Source organism: Varanus komodoensis, unplaced genomic scaffold (assembly GCF_004798865.1).
Source record: "Varanus komodoensis strain SLA01 unplaced genomic scaffold, ASM479886v1 scaffold23, whole genome shotgun sequence".
Taxonomy (NCBI): Eukaryota; Metazoa; Chordata; class Lepidosauria; order Squamata; family Varanidae; genus Varanus; species Varanus komodoensis.
The window spans coordinates 2,960,697-2,982,046 of NW_025335627.1; the positions used below are offsets into that span (position 1 = coordinate 2,960,697).

General features: G+C 41.0%; 1 protein-coding gene and 1 long non-coding RNA gene across 2 annotated transcripts in view; one reads left to right on the forward strand and one right to left on the reverse strand.

Moving 5' to 3' along the window:
• The window catches only part of IQCA1 (IQ motif containing with AAA domain 1), a 141,403-nt gene that overhangs the window by 109,280 nt on the left and 10,773 nt on the right, over positions 1-21,350 (reverse strand). The window contains exon 5 of the mRNA XM_044431818.1: positions 9,523-9,728. Coding sequence (XP_044287753.1) covers positions 9,523-9,728 — 206 coding nt within the window. The remainder of the gene's footprint in view (positions 1-9,522; positions 9,729-21,350) is intronic.
• LOC123024281 lies at positions 4,072-9,552 on the forward strand. Its single transcript, XR_006414892.1, has 2 exons — positions 4,072-5,261; positions 9,279-9,552. It is a non-coding gene; the product is annotated as an uncharacterized LOC123024281 (long non-coding RNA).

The window sequence follows — 21,350 nt, forward strand, 5'->3', positions numbered from 1 at the left end:
CTTTCGGTCAGTCAACCATGCCCTAATCCACCGGACAGTGCTTTGGCGTATCCCAAAACTCCTCAGTTTCTCCATTAGGATATCATGGGGCACTTTGTCAAAGGCCTTGCTGAAATCCAGGTGTACCACATCCACTGCATCCCCTCCATCTAGCCATCTTGAAACCTTGTCATAGAACTCCACAAGGTTTGTCTGGCAGGACCTGTTTTTGCGGAAGCCGTGTTGTGTGGCTGTCAGCCTCCCTTCCCTAACTAGCATCACTAGATCTCTCTCTTTTATGAGCCTTTCCATTGTTTTTCCTACAATGGACGTAAGGCTAACAGGTCTATAATTTCCCATGTCCTTTCTACTACCCTTTTTGAAAATTGGGACCACTGATGCCACCCTCCAGTCCTCTGGAACTTCACCCATTCTCCACGAGGTCTCAAAAATGGAGGCCAGAAGTGTGAGAGAACCCCTGCCAACTCTCTAAGTACTCTTGGGTGTAAACCATCAGGGCCTAGTGCCTTTGTAATGTCCAATGCCCTGAGGAGCCCCTCGACTTCAAGGGGGGTGACTCTAATCTTTGCCCCTAAGTCCCCAGCCTCATCTAATCTCCTATGCGGATATCCCCCGTCCTGCTTTGGGGAGAACATAGAGGCAAAACAGTCATTTAGCATCTGCGCCTGTTCCCTCATATCAGTCACTGGATCTCCTTCCTCCTTATTTAGTGGTCCCACCACTTGTCTCCCCTTCCTTTTCCTATTTACATGCTGAAAGAAGCCCTTTTTGTTGCTCTTGATATTCTTGGCAAGTCTCAGCTCGTAATCAGCCTTAGCTTTGCGAAGAATCCTTCTGCAATGGGCCTCCTCCTCCCGGTATACCCTTTTGTCTATTTCCCCCAGTACCCATTTCCTACGGAGGTTCCTCTTTTGTCTAATCCCTCTAGCCACCTCCTTTCGCATCCATGGCGGCACTCTCCTCCGCCTCCCCACCTTACTGACTAGAGGTATCGTCAAGGCCTGCACCTCCAAAACCTCCCTTTTGAGTGCTATCCACCCCTCCTCAACTTGCTTACCTTCCAGTAACCTATCCCAGGAGACTTTCCCCAGTCTGGCCTTCAATTGGCCAAAGTTGGCCCTCTTGAAGTCCCAGCTTCTAGTGCTCGACCTGCTGCACGTCCCCAGTCCCCTGATCTCAAAGCAAAGGATGGAGTGATCACTTGCATCCAGAGCTCCCTAATCTTACTTGATCTATCAGCTCCTCCCTATTGGTCAAGACCAAGTCAAGGATGTCCCCTCCTCCCCTCGCCTCTTGGACCCTCTGTGTGAAAAACCCTCCCTCTATAGCTTCTAGGAAGCGACGTGACCTGGCTGTCACCGCCAAGTGAGTCTCCCAAGTAATATCCAGGAGACTGAAATCTCCCATAATTACTGTGTCTCTCCCCCGAGATATCCTTAGAATCTGGCCTGTCAGGACATCATCCAGGGTCTCAAGTTGACCTGGAGGGCGATAACATACCCCCACTGTCAGGTCTCTTTCCTTATCAAAACCCCTAAGTTTCACCCAGACTGCCTCTACCAAATCCCCATCTGTGCTTCATTCTATTTCACTGCATCCTATCCCTTCCCTGACGTATAAAGCCACACCCCCAGCTCTTGTTCCCTTCCTGTCCTTTCTAAAAAGGTGATACCTTTCTATGTTCACATTCCAGACTTGCCTTTCATCCCAGCAAGTTTCTGTGATTCCCACCAGATCATACCCTCCTATTCCCAGGAGAGCTTCAAGCTCTTCCTGCTTATTACCCATGCTCCTAGCATTGGTGCACATGCACCTCAACTCCTTCCCACTGCTTTCCTTGGAGTTCCCAGCCTCCTCCTTCCTCCCATCCTCCCTCGTACCTGACCCCTCTCTGTAGGAGTCCTGTCAGTCCCTGCTGTATCTCTAAAACCCTGCTCCCAGAGCCCTGATCCTCCCCCCACACTTGTCCAGTGCAGACACGTTACTCGGGGGCCTGAACACCCCCCCCCCCGGCTGGTGGTCCCAACCACACCCTGCCTGGCCACATCGTTTGTGCCCACATGGATCAGCAGGAGTGGCTGGTGACCCCCGGAGCGAATAAGACACTCCACTCTGTCCTTCACATGCTGGATGCATGCGCTCGGCAGGCAGCAAACCTCCCTTGTCTCCAGGTTGGGGCGGCACACTGCCGCCTCAGTGCCCCTCAGCAGGGAGTCCCCAACAACAATCACCTGCTGCCGTACCTTCCCGGTGCTGGTGGGCGGCCGTGCCCTGGCCCTCGCCTCTCCTGCAGCGGCCCCCTTGCCACCTGACATCCCAGGCTGGGGGTCCTGCTGGTCCCCCGAGGCCTCATCAGCTCCAGCCTCCCCAAGTGAAGAGAACCTGTTTCCCAGCTCCAGATTGGTACCAGGAGATACCAAGGGTAAGTGCAAGGATAAGTGCAAGATTGGTACCAGCATGGCCTCCTCCTCCTGTGGGTGACATATCTCCATGTCTCCGCAGCTGCTCCTCCCGTGGCCTCTCCCTCAACCCTCTGTCCAGAGGGGGGCTGCTCCAGGGGGGCCTGGAGAGCTCTCTCGGCCCTCAGGCACCTCACCTCCTCTCCTAGCAGGGTCACCATCTTGCACTGAGGGCAAGTGTATCCCTGCCTCTCCTGGGGGAGAAGGGTGAACATGTCGCAGCTCTCGCAGTGGACAGCAACACCCGTGACTCCCGCCAAGGCCATCTCCTGGTCTGCTATCAGTATCCCTTCCGAGACCTTACCTTGGTCCCCTGCCTTGTTAGTCCTGCAGTTCCTCTCACTCGCCCAGTTCTCCCAGACAAAAACCCACTCGCACACACACACAAGGATAAAATAAACTTAAATTTAAATTGGAAGAAAAGCAAAGCACAGCACAGCACAGCACAAACAAAACAAACGAACAACCAAACCTCTGTGTCTCAGGGAAGGGCGTCTCCAGACAGCTTGGGCTGCAGCTAAGGGACGCAGACAAGGGACAACACCCTTCTTCTCCACTGCTCCTGGCCCTGTGCTCCTCTGCCCAGCTCCTACCTTGCCTTCGCCAGTCCCCTGGCCACTCAGCACTCTCTCTCAGCCTGTGGCTCTGCTGCTCTGCCAAGAGGCCAGAGCCAAAAGGGCTGGCAGTGGCTTAGCGCGGCCTTATCAGCCCCTCAGGCCGGTGGCCCCACCCGTCTGTTCCCTCCTGGCCCCTCCTACCTCTCTGGCCCCGCCCCCTTCCTCTCCGCTGCTCCTGGCCCTGTGCTTCCCTGCGCAGCTCCTACCTTGCCTTCGCCAATCCCCTGGCCACTCAGTACTCTCTCCCAGCCTGTGCCTCTGCTGCTCTGCCAAGAGGCCAGAGCCAAAAGCCCAAGAAGCCAGAGCCAAAAAATAAAAGAAGAAGGAAATGAAAATGTAGTCACTCAAGAAAAAATGGTTAATATATTAAAACAAGATGGGCTAATCATCATAGATCCCTGGAATGCAAAAATAGGACACAATTCAGAATCAAATATTGTGGGAGAACTTGGCCTAGGGGTCAGAAACAAAGCAGGAGAATGACTCAAAGAATTCTATGAAGCCAACCATCCGTTTATTGGAAATCCATACTTCAGGCAATGAAGTCCGTATCCACGGACATCACCAGAAGATGAAGGAGTTGTATTCTTGCTGCCAAAACAAGACCAGGAGCAGATTGTGGCAGTGCCCATGAAAACTTGACAACAAAAACCAAAGTAAAGCTGTAAAAGTTCACTAAAAGAAGGACATTACCAAAATACAATTTGAACAGCATTCCTGAGGAATTTAAGGTCCACAGAAACAGATTTGAATTACTGAATTCAATTGGCCATGAGCTAGAAGAAAGACAGGCTTCCTTACCTGTAACTGCCATTCCTCGAGTGGTCACCTGTGCATTCACAAATATGGGCTCTTTGCACATGTGTGGAGCAGTTTTTGAGAAGATTCTAACACTGATTAAATAGTATTTGGTGGGAGCCCAGCCCTAAACGTGGTTAGCGTGAGGGCAGGGCTCTGACCGAGACCTCAGTTCAAAGCTGAGACCACCATCATCAATGTGTCATTGATGCAGAATACCCCATGCGTCAAGATAGAAACACCAGGGGGAAGGCGGTGGGTATGTATGAATGCACAGATGACTCCTTGAAGAATGACAGTTACAGGTATGGAAATCTGTCTTTATTCTTCATGGTGTCTGTGCATCACACATATGGGTGACTGGTGAGCTTACCTCTAGGAAGAGGGTGGTGTCGCTAAGTAAAGTGTAGTGGAGAGGACAGATCTGCCAAAGGTGCAGTCCACTCTTGATTTGACACTGAGGCAGTAGTGTCTAACAAAGCTTGATGGATTCGACCATATTGTTGCCTTACAGAGGTCAGTCAGGGTGAGTGATTTTGGTGGCTTTGCTTTCTTTTCTGCCTTTTTTTGTTTTGCCACCTTTGCTGGCAAAGGAGCTGGTGAGTCGTCCGGGGTGGAAGCTGAAGCCACTGAGGTGGATGGCTGAAGGTCCTCGGCATGCAAGGCATGGCTCCAAAGTTCCACCTTTAAATGGTCAGCCTGATGTTTCCTTGCCTGCTTCGTAAAAGTTTGGCAATGGTAACAAGATTCAATGACACATGACTCTCCCAAACAGAAAAGACAAACGGAGTGACCATCAGTTGGAGGAAGTTTGCTACCGTATTTGGTGCAGTTGTGGAACGCGGCCTTAAGTGCCATCTTGTCTGGCTGATGAGGCGCAACAAAGAGGCCTCAGTGGTAAGCACTGTAGGGTGCAATTTATCTTCTCTTTTTTCTTTTCTTTTATTCCCCCCCTTTTTTTTGCTTCGAGCAACAGGGAGAAGACGAGAAGAGAAAAAGAGATCTCACCTGGTAGGAGTTATCTCATATAACTTGCGAAGCAAGTCGGAACCAAACTTCCTGATGCGCTCATGATGGTGGTCAAAGAAGAACTGAGGTCTCGGCGGGAGCCCTGACCTCATGCTACCTGTGTTTGGGGCCAAACTCCCACTGAATACTAATTAATCAGCTTTAGAATCTTCCCAAAAACCGCTCCATGCATGCATGAAGAGCCAAATGTGTGATGCACAGGAACCACAAAGAATAACTGTGGAGTATAATCAGATACATTATGCGGGAGGAATCCAAAAGGGCAATCTGTGCAAGCAGAATGAGAGAGAGAGCCTAGATGAATGACAGAAGAAACAATCACAATTGCTAAAGAAACAATCACAATTGCTAAGGACAGGTGAGAAACAAAAGCAAAAGTTGACAGAAATAAGGTCAGGATTTTGAACAAAACTTCTCAGTAGCTATCTCACAGAGACAAAAAGAACTATTACAATGGCCACTGCAGAAACAGAATTGAACAACAGAAGACAAACTAGAGAACTCCTCCAGAAAAATCTAAGAATTGAAAGGATTAGGACTTCTGAAAAACAAACAGAGGGACATACTATCTATCACAGAGAAACAAGGGGGCAAACAATATGCAGACGGACTATACAGATAAAAATATAAACTCTATGAACGGTTCAAAAAGATTCAAGGAGGAACTCTACAAAGAATATGAAGGTGAAGTGAAAGCTGCTCTGAAAGCATTTGTGAGGAACAAAGCACCCAATGGGAATTGAATACCATTCCAAACTGCAGAGACTAAATTGGCCCAGATCCAACAAGAATAGGCCAACAACAGAATTTCAGTGCACCAAAAAATTTCAGAAGTAGATCAGTCTAAACTTTTTAGTCTATAGCAAAGCCTTTGACTGTGTGGATCATGAGAAACTTGACTGTCCTGATGTGTAACCTGTATTATGGACAAGAAGCTATTGTTAGGACAGAATATAGAGAAACAGAATGGTTTCCTATAGGCAAGGTTATCAGACAAGGATGGATTTTATCCTCCTGTCTGTTCAATATGAATGCACAATGTACAGGCCATCTCCAGGTTATGAATGTTTGAATTATGAACAGCAACCCATACTTATGAATGGAGTGCCATAGAAACAAAGTGTGTCAGAAGTGGCCTCCTGGGCCATATAGTCTGACCCCCAGCTCCAGCCAGCTCCACTCATGTAATCGCCAACATGTAACGGTTGTACAATCTTTCCTTGAACACCCTCACTGACGCAGCCTCAACCACCTCCCTTGGAAGTCCACTCCGTATCCTAGGGGTCCTATCTATCAGGAAGTACTTCCTTACATCCAATCATAACAGGCCATAAAGCCTATTTAAAAATTTGAGTTAAAGGCCTACTGCAGGACATCATCATCACCAAAGAGAGAGGAAGTGCAAAGGGAAAGAGGGAGGGCTCCAAAGCAGGCCTTCCTGCCCTGCCCATCTCTCTGGCATTTCCTTGCTGCACTGGTGAGTTTGCATGGGGGGGGGGGTAGTGATAGTTGCAGTTTTTCCACTTTCACAGGGTCCTGTGCCCCTAACCCCTGCACTCCCACACATGAGGAGGGCCAACTATTCATGCTCTGACTTTCATACAAAATCTATTTAAAGATTTTCTGTTTCTCAGGAAAAGAACTCATTTGTAACCTAAGGACTGCCTGTATTATAAGGAATCAGAGGAAGGAATTATTTGGAGTCTTATGGATCCTGATGGATTCCTGCGGACTCTCAGAGATTTTCTGGCTGGTAAAGCTGGCACTCCTGTCAATGCTCTGGTTGATTTGTGGGATGGGGAAATTGTTGTAACCCCCCTCACAATCGAACATGCAGCTAGGGCATGGCTCGTCACAGGTAAGAAGCATGATCAGAGTGTCCTGTTCGAGTAAGAACAAGAACCCCAACGAATGTGCATGCTACGCAAGGCTGACCACAAAGCAGCCTTTGTTGCTATGCTCCAGCATAACGTCACGCCCTGTACACTCGCTTGCTTGCTTTAGCATAAAAAAAAAAGTGTGCGAATGTAGCTCAGTGGATTTCCTCTATTGTTCGCTGTTATTCAAGCACCTGCATAGCCGTCCGTGTAAAAGAGTATAAAAATCCTGCCTTCGATCTGCTCAGGACCACACTCTCACGAGTGCATGGTCCCTGCCAGCAGGTAAATAAATCTCTCGGTAATTCCAACCAGTCTCTGGTCTCGTCTGTAAAATCGCCCCACAACAGAAATGACCAGGGCAACTGACACAATAGCTTGTTATATCACACATATAACGCCAGTCCTCTATCATTTACACTGGCTGCCAATTGAAGTCTGGACTCAATTTAAGGTGCTGGTGATGACCTATAAAGCTCTAAATGGCTTGGGTGCTGGATACATGAAGGAGTGCCTTCTTCCCTATGTGCCCTCCTGCCCCTTGAGATCTGAGGTGGAGGTCCTTCTTTGGGAGCCCTCCTTAAAAGAGATTAGGAGGGTGATTACCCTGAGGAGGGCCTTCTGTGTGGTGGCGCCCCGATTGTGGAATATGCTCCCCTAAGAGGAATTTGCCTGGCACAAATGCTTTTTTTTTTTTTTTTTTTTTTGAGCACCAGGCCAAAACCTTTTTATTCTCCCATTATTTTAATGTTTAATTGGTTTTAATTGTGATTTTAATCTGAATTGCTGGATGCTGTGCCATTTTTATCTGTGCATGCTGTAAAGCATCCCGAGACACTAGCAATGGAACGGTCTATAAAAGCTTTAAATAAAAAAAAAATGAAAATTGTGGAGGATACATCAATAATTTAAGAAAAGATGATTCCATCTTACTGGCAGAAACCAGCAATTAATTGAAATTATTTCGGAAGAAAGTGAAAGAAAAAAGTACAAGAGCCAAGACGGGAGCTGAAGATTAAGAAAACAAAATTAATTATATGAATTAGAGAACTTGACTGTCAACCATGAAGAAACCAAAATTGTGAAAGATTTTGCATGCTTTGGTTCAATCATCAATTCAAAAACAACAGCTATGAAGACTGAAGCTTGGAAGGGTGACAATGAAGGAACTTGCAAAGATCATTAACTAAGCGGATGATTCACTGGAGACTGACAAAATCATCCAGACTATTATTCCCAATCACTATGTATGGGTGTAAAAGCTGAAGAAACGTGACAGAAGAAAATGGATGCATTCAAAACACTGCGCTGGAGGAGAAGTTTGAGAATGCCCCGGACCAACAGAAAAATGAACAAGTTGTTCAAATCGAGCCAGAACTTTCCTGGAAGCAAAACTGACAAAACTGAGGTTGCACTTTGGGCGCACCCTGTGGAGGCAAGACTCCTGGAGAAGACAATCAGTGCTAGGGAAAGTCAAAGGCAGAAGCAAAGCAAGTATGAGCCACAGTCTTGAATGTACAAGAGCTGAGCAAAGCTGTCAAGGACAGGACAGTTTGGAGGGCTTTCATTTATTCCACAGCTATTAAGTCAGGGACGACTTGACAGAACGTAACAGCAACAAATGATTTTTATAATTAACTCTTGTGATGCAAAAAGCCCTAAAATTCAAAGATACATGTTTTTCCGAATCCTACTCATCACTTGGAATCTAATTCAAGGTCCACATAAAAGACTAAGATTACAACATTGGAAGGATAAAGGGCCCACTGCAATAATACACTGGGAGAAGAACTTAAGGATTAAGTTTCAGTTGGTAAATGGGTGGCCTTTAGGCATAATCTACAAATGGATAAATATATGGATATTTGGGGTGCTTCTGTTGAGGTTTATGCATTATATATTTATTTTTAATGTGTATATACCACCACATAGCCCAAAGGGCTCTCTGGGAGGTTTACAGTAAAATACAGCAAGTGCAGAACACTGATAAAACAAATAACAAAGAATAAACTGCTGTAATAATTGGCCTTGCTCCCACCAAGGGCCTGCCTCCTAAACATGCACTGAACGGGGGCCAAATGGGTGCTGCCCACCGAAGAAGAATGGCCATTGCGGAAGCCCCACCCCAGCAAACAGGTGGCTCAGCTTGGTTCTCTCTTGCTCTTGCTCTTCCTCTCCATGTCAAGGCCGCACTGGCAGGCAGCAGGGGAGAAAAGTGATGGGGACGAGGACAGTCTGGGAGAGCAGAGCAGGGCATGGCAGCGGGGTCCAGCAGGCAGATGGTAGCTGCCCTGCATGCTGCCCACCGGAGAAGCATATTTTTAACTTCTGATAATACAAGTATTATTATCATTGAAAATATATTCTCCCTCCCTCCCTCTGTCTCTCTGTGTAAATAGTGCTATGGACGTTTTCAAATTTTATCCAAATAATGTAATGTCTTCATTTTGTTTTTCCTTTCTACTTTAATGCTTGCTTTACTGTTTTTCTCTCCACAGTTTTTAAAAAAGAGAGAGAGAAAGAATTGTTTCATCCTTTCACAACGCTGGAATTTAATGTCACTCAGAAAAGCCAACTGCCAACCAAAAGTGAAAAAGGGAAGTTCCTACGAGTTGTGGTGAAAGGCCCCTTGCCTTATCCCTAAGGAAAATACTGAGATTGGGCCAGCTGAGGCGGCAGCTAACTCAGACAATCTGCAAGCCTCTGTGGTAGCAGTGGCTTTATGTATATCTAGTTCCTTACCGGCATTCAATAAACCACTGGCGAATCTGATCCTGGAGGCTTTCTTTGATGTCAGGGCCTTCAATTTCTTTCACTCGCTCTTTGATGCTTACTAGAGCTTTCTGGAAGTCTGACTCATGTTTCTCCTGAATTTCACACCTTAGAGTATCCACCTTTTGAGCACGCAGCAGGGAAACACTAGGTCTTTGGAAGTGAGGAGGTGGATTCTAAAAAGGAAGCAGGAATAAGAATCTAATATCAGTATCATGTTGCTTTCCTCGTTTTATTAACAGTTTTATTCTGCTTCGAACACTAGATGTGTTTCTGCTTTATCTGAATATATTTATTCTGAACTGATCTTTCCCAGCTGGCATTAATACTACTGTATTCTTTGCCTTGTTTTGACAACAGACTATGTTCACTTATGATGCCAGTGCAAAAGCCAGTGTAGCGTACTGCTTAAGAGTGTCAGACTTGGGAGATAAAAGTTCTAGTCTCCACTCAGCCATTAAGCTTACTGTGTGATTCTGGCCCAGTCATGCACTCTCAGCTTAACCTACCTCACAGGATGTTACTGTGAAGATAAATGGAACTATGTAAGCCACCTTGTATTCCTGTCACCCAAAAGGAAAATAGATGAGATATGATGATGCCACAAGATAACTCTTCCTATTTCCTCTGCTCTACCTGATAACTGATATATAGCAAAAGCCATAGATCAGTAGTAGCAGGCATGCTTTCCTATGAATGGAAGGAATCAACAAGTTGCACCCCTAGTTCAAATGAATGACCTCCTCTGAAATTTCAGAAAGTGGCTGCCAATCAGCATAGATAACACTGAGCTAAATGGGCCAGCTGCAGAGAGTAAATGAAGTAGCACACAGAATTCTTTGCCCAACACTGACCGAGTTTGCAGTTACCACAGCCTGCTGTGGGCTGTTTATGCCAGCAGGTGCTTTGTTAACCATGCCAACAATCTACCATGTGCCAGGTTTGGATATTATAAGTAGTTGTGGCAACTGCCTACCACAACACAAATATTCAAAATGGACACTGGCATACACCACAATGGACCATGACTTATATAAAGTACACTGGGTTCTGGCAATTATACACACTGGCTCACTCTTTTAGATGAGTGAAGGTTAACGTCTTGTTAACTTAGGCAGATGGCAAAGACAACCATTTCTGGTAATCTTTGCTAGCAGCTGGGAAGCATTGAAGTTATCTGAGTTAATTCAAAGACTGCTATGGATATTTTCTAATTAGTATACAGACCATGTGCATTCATATTAGGTAACGTAGCTATTCAATAAATGAATTCAGTGATTCACATGACAAAAGGGTACTTCAAAGGTTGTTATAAGGAAACATAGTATCATAGAGCAGTATAATTCAAAGGGGCTAAGACAGACATCAAGTCCAACCCCTTGCTCAGTGCAGGGCTCCTGTGAAAGCATTCCTGATAAGACGGCTGTCCAACTGCCTCTTCAGTGCCTCTGGCGTGAGAGAGTGCACAACTCCGCTAGGTAATTGGTACCATTGTCATACTGCTCTAACAGTCAGGAATATTTTCCTGATGTCCAGGTGGAATCTGCCTTGCTGTAACTCAAGCTTATTATTCTGTGTTCTTCACTCTGGGATGACTGAGAAGGAATCCTATCCTGCCATAGGATGACAGCCCTTCAAATATCTGAAAAGCACTATTATATCTCCCCCCAGTCTTCTTTTCTTGAGGCTAAACATGCCCAGCTCTTTCATTCTTTCTTCACAGGGCTTTGTTACCAGTTCCCTGATTACTCTTTTGGCTCAGTTCTGAACCGTTCTAAGTTTGTTTGCATCTTTCTGGACATGTTACTCAAGACAGGAACTAATAAGTGCTGAATAGAGGAGAACCAGTAGCTCAACTGATTTGGAAGTTATACTTCTACTAATACAACCCCGTATAGCATTTGCCTTTTTTTCTTTTTTTCTTTTTTGGTAACACATCACTCATAGTCACCTTGTGATCTACAACCATTCCGAGATTCTTCTTACTTGTAGCATTGCTGAGCCTAGTATGTCCCATCCTGTACCTGTGCATTTGGTTCACTTTTCCTTGGGGTAAAACTGGCCATTTGTCTTAAATGAATTTAATTCTGTTGCTTTCAGTCCAGTGCTTCAGCCTATGAAGATCACTTTGAATTTTGCTCCTGTCTTCCAGGGTATTAACTATTCCACCCAATTCGGTGTTATCGGCAAATATGATCAGCATACCCTGCAGCTCTTGTCCAAGTCAAACTGAACCCCGAGGTACCTCATCCGTTCCTTCTCTCCAGTCAAAGAAGGACCCACTGAGAAGCTTTGTACCCTTAAAAAGAATCCCAACTTTACATGAACCCTGCGATACCACACATGTTGACTCTTCCTAGTTTGAGAAGGTGCCATTGATGAGCACTATGAGTCTGATTCTGTAGCCAATTATGGATCCACCTGATAGCTGTTCCATCTTCTCCACTTTTGACTTGTTTTCTAATCATAATGACATGTGGCACTTTGTCAAAACCTTTGCTGAAGTCAAGATATATTATGTCCACAGCATTCCCAAGGTCCACTAGGGAGGGTATCTAATCAAAAAATGGCATCAGACTAGTCTGGAAAGGCTTGTTCTTCATGGGGGAATTTCTGATAATGACTGTAGGCAGTTGTTAGTTTGCAACTCTCCTAAATGCATGGCTAATTAAAACAATTCTATTTGGACAAACAACTTGATGGATGGAGAGGTTTCTGCCTTTCATAAAGACCAGAATAATGGGGTATTGATTTATGGACTCTGACAAATTAAACTTTTAAAACTCTTAAAGGGAGGAGCCCTCCCTCCCTCCCTCCCTCCCTAGAACTGAGAGGTAGAATTCTATAGGAAGAAACATAAGAGGATTTTTATAATTCTCTTTCACTCTCCAATTTGAACTTAACAAGAGTACTACTGATTAATTACCCAATCCTGCTAAGAATATGGAGATGCTGGTACTTATAAGACTCCAAGAGAAAGCAAAAGAAAATAAATTCCTGACTTGATGACATGACTGTTATAAAATCTGTAAGGTATAAATAATTAAGGGTAGGGTAAATTAGATGATATTATATTTAAAGCTTATGGGATACTGAATGGATTTAATAATTATTTAAGAATATAAGTTTTAAACTAAAAAGCCAATGTTTAAAAAAGAATAATTTTGATATACTGACATCTGAAATAAAAGATAAAATGCACCAATTCAGGAAAATAGGATTATCATGGTTTGGTAGAATATCATTATGTAAAATGAAAAATTTACTAAGATTAATTTCTTATTTGGCATGTTGTTGATCAAGATAGTAGGAAAATAACTGGATGACTGGCAAAATATGATTAATGTATTTTGTAATGGAGATAAGAAAGTGAGGATAAGTAAGATAAGATTATCCTAAATCACAAAAACTGGGATGATTAGGTATTCTGAATATTAGATTATATTATGTAGCAGAGCAAGTAAGACATATATCAGGCATATTACAGCCCAAAAAGATAATATTGGCATAAATAGAACAACAACAAATTGAAGGATCCCTTCTAAAACATTTTTTAAAAACAGGATGACAAGATGATTGTAAGAAAGATAGAAAACCCATTTCTTTAAAAATATGGTGTAAATTTGGGAGGAACACAAACCTTGCGCACACTTTGCTGGTCACTAATCCTTTCCATTCATTGTGTGGTATAGAATAAAGAGAAGAAAATGTAGGACTGCTGTCTTGAGTTGGTCAGTTGAAGTCTGACTTCTCTGCTACTCACAGCGACCACATATTTTCACTCTGCCCTTGAATCATTCATAATGATATTTTACTACTGGATCACTCGGATCTTTGGATCTTCCAGCATTGATCAAAATGGAACCAATATTACATTTCCCCTACTTATACTTTCCACAGAGGCAAAGTATCTGCACTAACACACCTAAACATGCACATCAACAATGCCTGGTAAATTTATACTTAGTATAATTTGTTCAACATTCAGGAAAAAAATGGTTGCTTGAATAACAAAATGAACAAAAACCCTAGAGGCAAACAATGGGTATTTTTCAGTGTAAATCATCAATATTGCAATGTAGAAAAATGCTTTATGTGTGGAGTCATGGGGTGCTTTATACAGCAGGTGAGAAGACTGCTGCTTAACAAATGCAATGTTTATCCACATCAGAAGGGTGCCAAAGGGTTTTTAGTTGAATTGCCTGATATTTACACTTCCCATTGATTCTTTTTAATTAGCAGAATATCGGTTCATTTCCTTTTTTTGAAAACTTAATGTTATATATAAAGCTTAGCTTACTGTTTCCTGACATTTTCTTGTTCCTGGTAAGTCTGTGAAGAAATCCTGGTCCATTTTGCCTCGGGATGCCATAATAAAGGTATTTTATTTGTACATAAATTTGTACATAATTCAAATTTGCACAAAATTCAAATTTGTGAATTTGCCCTAAGAACATCTACTCATTTTAAAACAACTCTACACATATTAGATGTAGACTGCATACTTAGTAGTAGTATATGATCAACAGCAGAATAATGTAGCAGAATAATACATCTTAATGAAGGCTTCCTATGTGAATAGAAACCATTATGTTTACAAGCTTTCTATAGTTAATGACCCAAAACTGGATAACGAAATTCACATATTTAGGTATGTCCTCTGTCAGCAATAATATGCCTATTAATAATTGATGTTACTGTAAAAATAGACTGCAATATGAGTTTCTTGTGTTTATCAAATGATAGGACTATATGGCCCATTAACTTAAAACGCTTATCTAATGTTTGATGGGCTTTGTCTTAAACCATTGTTTAAATTGATAAGACAAAAATGGACATTAGTCTACAAAAGAATCTTTCCAGACCATCAGTTACAAGTATGTTCAGAAAACTATTGTTTTGTTCCTTTGCTTCTCACGGAAATTCCATTTATCTTTAAAGAAAGTGGGCATTGTCTAATTTCATGCATATGGTCACTGGCATAGAATAAATAGCTCCTCTGAAAAATACTAGAAAATGACAACTCAGCCCAGGCCCTTGAAGTCTACTGACTAGCCAATTCCCTTGGAGCTACAAACTGTACATACAGAATGCCCTATAAATATAAGTAAAATTTCAATGAACTATTTTATTAATGTATAAAGTGTCCTTGAAATCATTCTGTATGTGTTTCTTTGGGGCATAATGTCAAACAACTTTCACTAAATCTAATCTACAATTCCAGGAAATTGTGAGAGACTGCTGGAATTATGGGTATACAAGACAGATTACCACAGAAAAATCCCAAAAAGGTACATGCACTTCCACATGCATTTTCCTATTGATAGAGGGGGACTTATGTTCTTTGGCAGCATCTTTTTTACCCTTAGTCCATTTGAGGAAATAAGTACTTAAAGATGTACTGCAGTAACTTTACAAAATGCATAATCTAAAAAGAATGGCCAATTCTTTTGCCAATTAACTATTAAACTGTTTTCATTGTATCACTAATAAAACAAGGCAAAATCACTTTATGATTGCTGTAACATAGTACCAGAGGTCATGATCCTACACTGTCTGTCCTTAATGCATATAAGCTTTGAGATATGGAGGCCTACATTCATCCAATTGAGGGTGGGAGGCACAGCAAAGCGTTTCTACCACCCTGAATGTCTCACCTTGTATTTCACCTAGACAGTCACCTTTGATACAGACCTTTAGCTGACTCAGTTTACAACTTTGAAAGAGTAGCCAACGTGGTTCTTTCCATGCCAGCTGCAGGGGGAACAGGACATACAGAGAAGAGGCTTGCCCAACTCCAAAAAGGATCTTCCAGAGGTAGAGGTCCCAGGGTACTTAAAAAGAGAATGCTGGGAAGTAGTTGTTAGATTGGGTCCATTAAACTGCTCTGTGCATGCACAGAGATTCATTTTTTGTTGGCTGTGATGACTGGAAGTACATTTAATAATAAAAAACTTTTTCTAAAAGCAGTCTGTTTTGAAAGTGCAAAGGAGGGGAACCTGGCTCATGACACAGGAATACGTCTTGAGGAGGAGTCATTTTAACCTTAAGAATGTAAGAACAACAACAAAAAACCCAGTTGCCCACAGGATCCATTGAGCAGATCAAGCAGGATGGGTACAAGAGCTCTTCCTGTCCAAGCTCCTCAGCAACAGGCATACCAGCTCTGATAATGGAGGGAGCACATAGCCAACAAGACTAGTAGCCTACTCCTCCACTATTTTGATCAATTTCTTTTTAAGGCTGTCCAAATTGGTGGCCATCTCTACTTATTGCACACATCTCTCCCTCTTCTAGAATAATTTCCAGAACAAAAGTTGTTACGTACTCACACAGGTAAACTGCCTCAGTCACCTCAACTTTTCCATTTTTAATAGATACTTCAAGGTTATATGGTTCAACTGTTATACAGTACCCAGAGAACTTCAGCTATAGGTGCAGAAATGTTAATAATTAAATAAGCTGCCTTCAACTATAGACTTAATTTCTAGACACACTCTATCAAGTTTCCACCTCCTTTATTCTGTTCCTCTAAGCTGGATGTGAAAACTTAAAATTAAAAAAAGAAATTTAAGGTTGTAGCATTTCTGTGATTGGCCAGCAACATGTCCATCCAGAAATGGAAGGCAAAAGCAGAGAGGACTTCCTATTATTGTCATTCAATGCGAACTTCAGAATTCCCGCTCTGAACAATTATATCCCTATTTTCTTTTATCTGTGGCATTAAGTCTACACCCTCAATATGCCAAAGGTCTTAAAATACAACAAAAATGGCCCCATGCATTTCTAATTTACAAATGTACATGTTTCTGCATATCTAGTGAGTTCCTCAGGTATGCTGAAATCACTGTCTTATTTTAAGGTTTCTGTTTCCTACCCCATAAGCACTCATAGCACTGTAGTTCCTTATTAGAGAAGATGATGCTTAATTAACATGAGGTTTATCTAGGATGAGTGGTAAGATAAAAAACTTCCAGAGATGCAGACATGTTAGACTGTTGCAGTGAACACAGTCAAGATCCATTTAATTAAATGGAAAGTATCCACAAATGCTCATACCAGAAAAATGTTAATATATAAGGTGTCACTGTTGTTTAACACTGTTGTTTAAGACAAAATGTAGCTCTTTGGAAGACTAATGAATTTATTTGGTGAAAGCATTTTAAGGGATATTCTAATTAATTGTAGAACAAGAAAACAGCATATGTACAAACAAAGGTCAAGCTAAAACTGCGAGTATGGGATAAAGTTTTGATTAATGAGTTCACAAATATAACAGGGAGGTCTAGAAAGAAATGCATAACATAAATAAGGCCCAAATGACATTTTTCGATCTATCCTTAATGAAAGAGACTTTTGACTCCCCTTAGCTATCGTATTTTTCCATTTGCAGAAGCTAAAGAATATTTATGCTCTACTTATTTAAAGAGCTTGAAGTTTTGCTTTAAGCAATCTAATTATTTAGCTACAGTTATACAGTTACATTACATTATTTATAATGAGAGCCATTGTATGGAGAGATGAACTTTCCTAACTAGCTGAAATACAATAGCATATAAAATATATTATTCAGTCTATATAATTAAATGAACATATATGGAATACATATTAAAGGAGCCAGGATGAATACATACTTTTAGTCAAATGATGTCCTTTCACATGAAAAAACCCATATTTAAGTACAACTCAAAAGTGATATGAAAATAGTAAGCAGCTACTGAACTTGTTATAGCAGTCTCCCAATGTGAGGATAATTTCTGTAAGCTTACAATGCCATGCTGTGTTACCATCAGCAAAGCTTGGGATAGGACTCAAATTTAATCACTACTTGAAATCTGTAACTGAAGAGGCTATTTACTTTAATTAGGTGTTCTATATTTAGAAATGACTCTAGAAAACAATGGCAGTAGGAAAAAGACTCCATGTGCCTCTAACCACTGTTCTTCCTTCCTCACCAGCAAGAGATCAGTCAGGAGCTGCATTTTATCTGGCCTGCATGAGGAGTGGTCCTGTCCTCACTGACAGTTACAGCCAATGCTGCCTAGAAGCACAGTTCCAGGGCTGTGGGTGCACAGTAGAGGTGGTAGAGTTACTTTCCTTGGGTTCACTGAAAACAGCAATGACAGCAGTAACAACAGCAGGAATATCTTGCTGGATAACCATAAAGTAGATGGAATCTGTGGCTGAGCTATTAGATGCATCAGAATCATACAGAAAAAAACACCTTTTTGAGCAAGATATTTGAATGAGTGGTGGCCCAACAGCTCCAAGAATTCTTGGAGGAAGCAGATTATATGAACCCATTTCAATCAGGTTTCAGGCTGGGGTTCAGGACAGAGACTGACCTGGATGCTCTGTCTGTCAGGAGAGGGACAAGGGAAGTGTGACCCTGTTTATTCTCCTGAACCTCTCAACAGCTTTTGACAGGATAGACCATGGTGTCCTTCTGGACAGGTTGGCCAAGATGGGAGTGGGGGGTACTGATTTGTGGTGGTTCTGCTCCTACCTGGCTGACTGTGTCCAGATGGTGGTGCTGGGGAATGGTTGCTCTACCCCATGACAGTTACACTATGGGGTTCTGCAGGACTCTATTATCCTCCATGCTCTTCAACATTTACGTGAAACTGCTGAGAAAGGTCATCTGGAGGTGTGGGCTGAGGTATCAGCAGTATGCTGATGACACTCACCTCTACCTCTTGTTTACATTGGATCCAGGTGAGGTAATCTCTGTGCTGAACCAGTGTCAGAGCAGCAGGAGGTTCATCCTCTCCACAGAGGCAGAAAGGAGATCCAGAAGAAGAGATTTAGAAGGATGATGAAAAGATAAGAAGATCTATATGCAATAGATATAGAATATATTGTATTTGTTAGTGTTAAAATTATTACTGTGATATAAGAGAAATTTGAGTATAGAATAAAAGGGTATAGAAGATTGGGGAGGGTGGAGTGGGTGTCTGGGGTCTGCACAGGGAAGGCTCCTCTTTGCCATCCCCCCGGAAGCCCAAAGCAGCTGGGAACAGAATATCTCCTGAAGATGGGCAAGAGGGTTTCCATACAAAAATGTGGTGGGGAATATGGTGGGGTTAGGGATAAGTTTATTTTGGTTTTGTTATGGTTTTGTTGGAGCGTTTATTTTATCACATACGGAGACCAAAAAGAACATTCAACACTGAAGATTGTGTCGTGGAATGTAAATGGCTTGGGAGAAAGACATAAACAACCCAGAATTGAAAAATATTTATAAAAAGAAAAAAGTAGATATTATATTTTTACAAGAAATGCATCAAAAGAAAGATGGGGTGAATGAACTAAAATTATACTGGGCAGACGTATATGAAAAATCATATAGTACTTCAAAAACAAGAGGTGTTTGGAGAGAGTTAAATGGGAACCAGAAAAGTTATACATCTTATTCAAACAGACACAAAATTTTTACAAGAATAGAATATATATTGTGACACCAGAAATATTGTCCAAGATAGTTAATGAGGATATAAAATTAAAATATCAGACCATGTAATGATAGCAATGGAAATAAAATGTGATTATAGACAGGCAAATAGATGGAGGATAGATTTAAGGATTTTTAAAAATGAGAAGATCTTAGAAAAAAATGGAAAAAGAGTTAAGAAATATGGGAAATAAATAAATAAAGAGGTGGTAATACATGTGCAATATGGAGTACAATGAAAGCAGTGGTAAGAGGGTTAGGAATAAAATATTCATAGAATTTAAAAAAAAACAAAAAGAGCAACATATAATGAGATTAGATGAAGAAATTAAAGAATAGAGAAAAAAATTATTAAAAGTAGAGAAAACAAAATGTTAGAATTAACAGCAAAAAGAAAATTAATACAAAATATTGAAATAGAACAAGTTCAAAGAAATCTAATTTACTTGAAAAGAGAATTTTATGAAAATAGCAATAAAAATTCCAAAATGCTGGAAAGAGCCACACAAGTCAAAAAAGCAAAAAAAAAAAAAAAAAAAAACAAAACAAAACAAAACAAAAAAACCCTGAAGTAATAAAAAAGGGGAAAGATGTAACAAGATGAAAGAAAAACTTTTAATTTTTCTAAGGTTTTTTGATAATTTATATAAGGAAAATGAAAGAGATTTGAAAAAAAGCCAAAAATATATAGAAAAGAGTTTGAAGTATAAAATTTGAGAAGAGGATAAAGAAATCATGGAAACTCAAATAGAAGAAGAGATATTGCAAGTTATTAATAAATTAAAAATAGGTAAAGCACCAGGATCTGATGGATTGGGTGCTGAATATTATAAAAATTTCAAAAAAGTATTAGTCCCTAAGATGGAAATGATGTTTAATAAAAGAATGGAAGGGGAAACCATTCCAAGCTCTTGGAAACAATCCATGATAGTATTGATAACAAAACCTAATAAAGACCGATATCTCTCATTAATCAAGATGCTAAGATTTTTTACAGTGATATTGGTAAATAGATTGAATAAATTTATAGATAAATATATAAGGAAAGATCAATGCGGGTTTATAAGAGGTCAACAAATGTCAGATGTAGTAAGGAGAATATTAAATATTAATTACTATATTGAGAAGCAAAATATAAAGGTAAGCATATTAGCATTAGATATATTTAAAGCCTTTGACAGTGTGGAATGGCCACAATGAAGATCTTAATAGAGAAGATGGGATTTGGAGTAAAGTTTAAGAAAGTAATCAATTATATTCAGAAAATATGGCAAAAATAATTGTAAATGATGGTAGTGCAGAAACAATAACCCTAAGCCGAGGAACGAGACAGGGTTGTCCCTTATCCCCAATATTATTTGCTTTAATGATGGAAGTATTGGCAAATGCAATTAAGAGCGATATACAGATAGAAGGAATTAGAGTATGTCAGAAAATTAAAATTTATTTGCAGATGAAACACTGTTAACATTTAAGACCCAATAAATACTATAGAGAGAATATATTTACATTTAAAGGAATTTGGGAAATATAGTGGATTGCAAGTTAATTGGGAAAAATTGGAAATGATGTTATATAATCATAATAGTGAAGAATTGGATATATTAAAAGAAAAATATAAACTAAAAATAGTATATAATATAAGATATTTAGGAATGGATATTCCAAAAAATAGTCAAGAATTAAAGAAGAAAAATTATGAAAAGTTAAAGAAGGTTATAAAAGATAATATAGGAAAATAGGAAAAGGTAAAATTATCAAGGTTTGGAAGAACAGCAGTAACAAAAATGAAAATTCTGCGAATGATTAATTTTTTGTTTTGGATGATCTCAATCAGGTTTTATGATCAAGTATTAAGGGAAATGCAGAAATTATTGGAGGCTTATTGTAATGGAGGGAAGAGAGCAAGAATAAGTAAAGCGTTATGGTATGAATCACTAAAAAAGGAGGTTGAAATTTTTTTTTAGGTTGAAATTTTTTATTTAAATAAAAACATACTACAAAGGTACAAAAAGGCCCAAAAATTGCAACATTACAAAAATAGAAAGTACCCCATCCGTTATTTAAATCCGTTCAAAATGCCAAATGTACACAGATTTACAAGATTCCCAGGCTTTACACATCAAATGTACAAAAAGAACTTTGTATAGACTTTTCCTGATAGCTTCATGCCATGTGTCTGAGCAACATGTATGAGTGATTTACGGACATTACGTTATCGGGGCATGCGCCCCACTCAACCACGGCCATAATTTCCTCCACCTACTGGGCGGCATCCTCCCTTTTTCCTCGCGGCTCATCCAAAAAATCTTCTCTTGGACAAATTTGACTGAGCCGGCCACGTCAG